This window comes from Adiantum capillus-veneris, chromosome 29 (assembly GCF_014529385.1).
Source record: "Adiantum capillus-veneris isolate H3 chromosome 29, ASM1452938v2, whole genome shotgun sequence".
In the NCBI taxonomy this organism is placed as follows: Eukaryota; Viridiplantae; Streptophyta; class Polypodiopsida; order Polypodiales; family Pteridaceae; genus Adiantum; species Adiantum capillus-veneris.
In genome coordinates, this window is record NC_140959.1 from 124,186,096 (window position 1) to 124,193,228 (window position 7,133).

Sequence of the window (7,133 nt, forward strand, 5' to 3'; positions counted from 1 at the left end):
CTACAGTTGTATTTTGCAATGAGAAAGGCTCGGATTAAGATGACAGAGACTGCTTATTCTACGGTCCTAGCACTATATGTTGAAGGCAGATGGTATGAACATGCGGCCACTACATTCAAGCGGTTAGAAAGAGAGGGATTTAACCTTGATACTGCTGCACATGGTGTTTTGATTCGAGCATTTGGTGATGTTAATGAGGACATGGCTCCCTTGGTTCAGGCAATTGAATCCAGTAAATTCGATTTGTGCAAGTTGCTCAATTCTCTGTCTCTGATTACAAGGCAAGGGCCTAGGATGAGTTCTAGTCTTCAGAAATTTCTAGGGGATTATTTTGATAGAGTGGAAGCTGGTAATGAGAATGCAAATACACGTGCCATTTACAATGCTTTTTTTGATTGTTTCTGGCAAAGAGGTCTGAAGCGAACTGCTCAGATTCTTCTGGAGAAAGCAAGGAAAGGATGTGCTGCAAGCACTTGCCCGACAGAGAATGGCACTGAGTGGATTCTTGATGTGAGGGGGCTCTCTGTTGGAGGGACCAAAGTTGCAGTAGCGGAGTGGCTGAATCGTGTGGATGAGCTACGGTCTGATGGTTTAGTGGACAAGAAGAAGATGATTATCATCACTGGAGTCGGTGATTTTCCACACATGGTTGATAACAAGGAAGTAGTGTCTCAGAAGAAGGGCTTGAAGGGAGCTTTGCTATACTTGCTTCTAGGCCTTCGATCTCCATTTGTAGAGATGCCAGAGAATCCCACAGCACTAGAAGCTTCGGCAGTGGACGTTGTGAAGTGGCTCCTTGGGGGTGCATTAAAGAAGGAGATGAGCTTAGTCGACTGCTTATAAATGTCTGTGGCTTTTAGGCTTATGTTGGCGCCAACATAACATATCAAGGGCTCTCATCACATGGAAGTTGGAGAAGGTGAATTCATCCCTGTATGTTAGATGTTTCTTGATTGCGCTGCTGGTAAGTCCTATGTATAGCATATGGTGATGATGAGGATGACGAGGGTTACGACTTAGGAGCTCGCTTCTTAGTCTTTTGTAGATGGCTCCGGTTACAAAAGGGTAAGCAACACTTGCTCACTTAATCTTTTGTAACACTTTTAAATCCATAGCACACTGAGGGTCGTCATCAACTGGCGAAACAAGGGGATTTGGTTGTGGCGACCTCTTCAAAGGTACATGCAGAGTTATTATTATTATTTCTTTCACTGGGCTTATGGGAATACCATAATGCGATCTCATGCTCAGATTGTTCATTACTGTGTGGTCATATTGTGTTGGGGAGTTTCTATGGCCCTTAAATGATGAAGAAATATCTCTCTGGCTGAATATGGCCTTTGGTTCGTACCACTTGATGTTTTAAATACTAATACACAGCATGGGTATCACAGCTTACAAAACGAACATTACGGATTGATGATTGTCTTATTGTTGATTGAGCCTTTTGTACAACTTAAAGTGGTTTTTCATACATTTACTGGAAATTGACTATCATTATCTCTGCAGTATAAGATGGACTTATCTTTGGATACTTGCAGGACTAGGGCTTGTAACCGGTACTATTCAATTCCTGGTTCAATTTTAAAATATGTTGGGCTGAATCCTGCCCTGTTGGGATGAGGGCTTGTTAGGGATTGATCCTACTTGATTTTGTGTACAATTGGTCCAGGTGTTGTTCTTACTGAGATTATCATACTTGTTTTTGATACTTTTTCTGATTCAGACTTATATAATTTGTGGCAGCATTATTGAGCCGGAACATGTTGTATTACAATAACTCTTAGAATCTAAGCTGCCACCGGTGCGCTCTACGGTCTTGACTGGTTTGTGTATATTAATTAAAAGATACACAGCTGGACCAGTTATTTTGGTGTCTTGTGTGGGTTACCTCCTTGAAATCTAATGCAGTGTTTTAAGCTCTATTCTTTTTAAGCTTTAACTTTTTTGGTCACGGTGTTTTAAGCTCTATTCTTTTTTGTATTTTAATACACATACCTGCTTATGTTTTGAGCATTGATTGGGTTACATATGTGGATTTGTTCTGATGCTGACTGACTTAAAAAAAATAAAATGTACAGTGGAATATACCAACTTTGAGAATACTTGGTCTGCACTTGGTCCTGGTTTAATGGAACTAAAGCCTAATCCGAATTTTGATTTTGGCTAGTCTGATCTCTCCTGACTCATACAAAGACGTGTTCTTGGTTTGGGATGTTTTGGGCATCTCAAACTGTTTTGGCTGTACTCTGACTCTTGATTTAATCATGATTACGGTGACCTATGTTGGTCAACATCTAAGATAATCCAGTTTCCATTGTTCCTCACCACAACATGTCACTACTTTTTAACCTACTTTTGTTTTAATAGAGCCTAATCCATGAGATGGTTGACTTGGTTTCTAAATATGGTTTAGGTCCTCATTAATTGCTAAGTTGCATATTGCCCGGAGTCTAAGACCCCCCCCCCCCCCCCCCCCCCCCCCCCCCTCAAACAATTGCACCTGCAAGTTTCCTTGCATAACTCAAATGACAAATGGGAAGTCTTTTTGAGACATACTCTCTTGGGGTACTTGGGTTGAAGGATGTCTTCCAGATACCTCATTCCTTTTTGCTTATTTAATAATGCCTCCATCTTAGATCCATCTTTGAGAAGACGTTCGATTATATCAACTGAGTTAGATGCACCTTGACTTCATCTTAATGTTAAGACGAATCTATCCACACCTTCCATTATGTTATTTGGATGATGAACGGGCTCCTTGGGAATTTTATGTAAAACTCATGTATTGAGGATGTTTAATCATATATAACATTCCTTGGATTTTATAAGATGTTATTGGTTTGAGTAAAAGTAGACTATCCTGCAATGGCTACACGACTTTTGACAATGATCTCTCTCTCTCACACACACATACACACACACACACACATGATCACTCTACTCTGCTATGACTGTTGCATCTTTGACACACATTGATTGAGTCATTTTTGTACAAATCTTTGTCTAGCTACCTAAAGCCAATTTTTTTTTTAACATTATGTTCTTTTGTGTATATATATTATGTTTTGTGCAGTAACACGTCCTAAACACAAGGTCCTCTCAGGTAATTGGGTGGATTGGGGCATTTGCTTTATATTATTTTTTGTCTTTAGGCTATGATTGACCCATTGTCTATAATTCTTTGCTAGGTTGACAATTGTTACGTGCTCTTTCCTTGTCTATAGAAGGAGTTCTTGCTCACAACTATTGTAGTCTTTGACTTTGTTGGTTTTAGGTTGGAGTTTAATCCAAAGTTACTTATCCATGTGTAAGTAATTAGATTATTTTGATTTTAGAAATATATCACCTTTAAACGGACCATTCTTGTGAAGATTATCCATGATCGTGAGAAATAGGCAAAAATTATAGAAAACTTTCACTAAAAACTACGTACGACATTACACTATTTTCTAGTGGCTAACACAATCTTAAATCTCCTATCGGACTCCAGTCTTTTGTGAAGACATTATTGATGTGGTACATCTCTTATGAGTTTTAAACTTGACTCTCATCAATTTGATGAGGCAATAGGTCCATATTCAATGCTGCCTTAACATTGAGTTTGGTGCCTCGGTAAGTGTGGGAGCGTGCGTGCACACACATGGTCACTATACTCTTCATCCTTGAGACACACACATTATATTGATGCACCTATGTTAAACGAGGATTCACTTGCTCACTTGTTACATGATGAAGTTGATGAGTATTGTTTTGTAGCTTAAGGTTCGTGCCGTTTCCCTTGCTTCTGTTATACTTATTGGAATTGATGATTTTTCACCTGCATATAACTTTGGTTTATTTGCACTTGACATCATCTTCACTTTTACTTCTCGAATAATTCTATCAATGGAATATTTAGTTTTTTTGACCGACTCAGTGTGGCGTAATATAGATCTAGAAGTCTGCTGGCTTTTGTTGAGCATATTGAAGGTTGGAGCTGATGGGAATTAACCCTTGCAGTTCTTACATTTTCCCTTGCAGCTTACCTACCACATTTATTAACCTTATTTTTCCCTTAAAAAAAAAATCATTTTTTGTGCTCTTTCCCTTCATATTTCTTGCTAGGATGTCCTCACTCATTCCCATTCTATCATGCACGATGTTTTCCTGACATAGCTTGTGCGGCGTCTCTCAAGCCTAAGGTAGATATAGGTAGTAGGCCAAGGACAGGGACGCTCATGCGGTTTAGGGGGCTATATTTGACAAGCCAAGAGCCTATATATAGCGTGGTTGGGTGGAGAGTTGCATGCATCAGTTCCCTCTGTCTCATATTACTATCAAAGCGAGGTGGAGCAAGGCAGCCATGGAGGAGGGGAGAAGCGGCGTGGGGGGCGTGGTGCATGGATTCTCTCTCTCTTTCTCTCTCTCTCTCTCTCTCTCGTCCATAGAAGGCTATGGCGTTTTAAAGAGGAAGGAAGCGTGAAGGATTTCTCTTTCTCGATTGGTCTCTCTCTCCCTCTCCATGAAGCATGGCCTCTCTTGGGGATCTATCTATCTCGTTCTCTCTTTATACTCTCGTCTTCGAGCAGCTGTGGTGGGCAAAACGGTAGCGGGAGAGCTCCCTTGAATACACAGAGTTCGCCACAACGAGGCAATTGTGGAAAGAGGAAGCTAGGGGAACCGGCTCTTGAAGGCCGCATGGCGACCTGCATGGAATTCGATGGAACTAGCTCCAAAGAGAAGCGTCCTGCCGAGTGGAGCATTTCTCGATTCTGGAGCAGATCCTAAAACGCGGGCGGCATGGTTCTGTGCGAGGCGCTCTTCTTCGCTCTGCTCGTTGCTGCCGCCATCGCGACACTTTTTTTTAAAGTTCATATTTTTAGAGACACACACAAATCTATGAGGCTTGTTCCACATGACAACTGCCAACCAAGTTGTGGGCGAGGAGTACATGAAGCGTAGTAGTAGTCGATAATGGAAAAGAACGGGGCAAGGTGCCGACAATGGACAGCATGTCGGTTGTGCAATGGCAAAGACCATAATCACTTTCATGTGGCAATTTTGAAAGCAAAACATCTTATGCAACTTTTTACAACAATCCACAATTGCGGATCCATGCAAGGCATGGTGGTGGTCGTAAATAGGGATGGACATGCAAAGGCTGTCAATCTACGGAATTCAATGAAGCACTAGAATCAAACTGATTCCCATTAGACACATTTCCTTTAGAAATCTTTTTTTTTGATGATGTCGAATTTTGCAGATGGTGGCATTGCTTGTTTGCATACGCAAGCCCAGGCTGTTCTGAAACTCTTATGATTTCACAAGATTAGAAGTACAATGCGAAGTAACAGCTTGTCAAGCATAAATTTTTCTCAGTATCGCTCTCAAGGAGGGCAGAGCTCATATATTTGAAGGATGGACGGTAAGTACGTTTAAATTAGAGATTTCATTTTTGCATTTAAAACATTAATGCAAAAATATCCAAAGTGGAAGCATGACAAGGATATGATGATGCAAAGGCAAGGCCTATTGCTAGCCTTCATGGGGGGTGCCAGATGTTTGGCATCGCAGCTCTTTCTGTTCAAGAAGCAGACATATATATTTCTCTACCTCCTCGGAATTTGAGGTTTCACTTTTGCTAGGGCAAGGCTCCCATGCAATTTTTGTTGAGCTCGATTTAGTAAAAATGATTATGGTCATCAGGTATGTTATTTCATTTCTAAGGGTTTCTTACAGGATTCTACGAATGGATTTTAGCAAGTAACTATCTGCTGTCACTGCTAGATCTGTTGCTAGTTTTGGTCATACAAGAAAGAGGAGCAACACTCCATAGATTTAGTTGGCCATAGATTTTGTTGGCTAGTACCCCTTTCATATGCCCTCCTTGTGCTATCAAGCGAAGGAGAAAAGCAAGGCTTCCAGGAGCACGACTCCATATCTATGTATATGCATTTGATGCATAATCTTTCCAAAGCAATTACAACTTGCCAGAGTGCAAGCAAAATAAGTACACGAAGTACATTGAAAGCACAATCATGCCATAGGATGCTCCGACTTCTGATGCTAGGGGTGGTGATTACAAAAAAATAGTAAGTACCTTAAATTTAAGTTTCAATTTTGAACTTATTCCATTTTGCAGGATTTTCTACAATGCCAACTTAACAAGGAAATGTTGCTTCGGTCAAGCAGAGTTTGGTAGTTCGATGAAATTTGATTGCTAAGCTTTATCTTTTAATATTGGTCAATCTCATGATTTTTTTGCTTTGACATTTGTGTGTCAATCAGAGCACCTGTTAGCTAAGAGCAATCACACTCAATTATGTCTCATCTCCTTGATGAACTTATGTGAAGAAAAGCTTCACTTTGAGACATTTTTCCTAGAAACTTTCACAGGTTGGAATATGCTAGTAACATACAAACTTGGGAAAACTTGGCAACATGTCTACGTGTTTTTTATTGGAGGTCAGTATGAACCAAGCCTCAAAGGCATACAAGGTACATCCGATAGCTCTAATTTTCTTAGCATACATGGCTACAAGCCACATTTAAGCGAAGGCAACTGCTCTCAGAGGGGCAACAAGGTTATACAATTTCAAGTTCTACTTGTATTTTTGTCTTTAACATTTCATTTGAAAAAAGATTCTCTGTTGTGCAAAGAAAAGTGCTTTGACAGACTTACAATGAAGGAAGGATTATATTCCATGCCACAATACTATTCCTTGACTTAGGATCAAAGATAATGGCACATATGCTTGGCAGTAAAAGAGGATATAAGCTCACATTTATGGCACCACCCAATTGTGCTATACATAGACCCTTGGCCTGTAAAATATAGCCCCGTGAACCTGTATGAACGTCTCGACCCTTGGCCTACTATCCAGACCTACCTTAGGTCTGACATTACTCCCCCCTTGGAGAATCATTTTTGTCCTCCAAAAATAAAAGTGGTGATATCTTTGTAAGAACACTAATGTTTTCCACAGTGGAATCCTCCATGGATTCAGCTGTCCATTTGACCAAAACACGATTCAGTAGGAGGTTCAATGAAATAAAGAAGAACATCTTGATTTTTCATATTGTTGTCCCTTTGCAACCATCTTGTGTAACCGGTCCATATACAACATAGCATATAGACTCCATTTTGAGCT

At 40.3% G+C, this 7,133-nt stretch overlaps 1 protein-coding gene across 2 annotated transcripts in view; it reads left to right on the plus strand.

Annotated features, from left to right (window-relative positions):
- Nucleotides 1-1,510, plus strand: part of LOC147419883 (uncharacterized) — a 45,415-nt gene extending 43,905 nt beyond the window's left edge. For both annotated transcript variants that reach the window (XM_086505300.1, XM_086505301.1), the window contains one exon: nucleotides 7-1,510. In XM_086505300.1, the coding sequence (XP_086361426.1) occupies nucleotides 7-843 (837 nt within the window). In that variant the 3' untranslated portion in view covers nucleotides 844-1,510. The remainder of the gene's footprint in view (nucleotides 1-6) is intronic.
- Nucleotides 1,511-7,133: the final 5,623 nt, after the last annotated feature.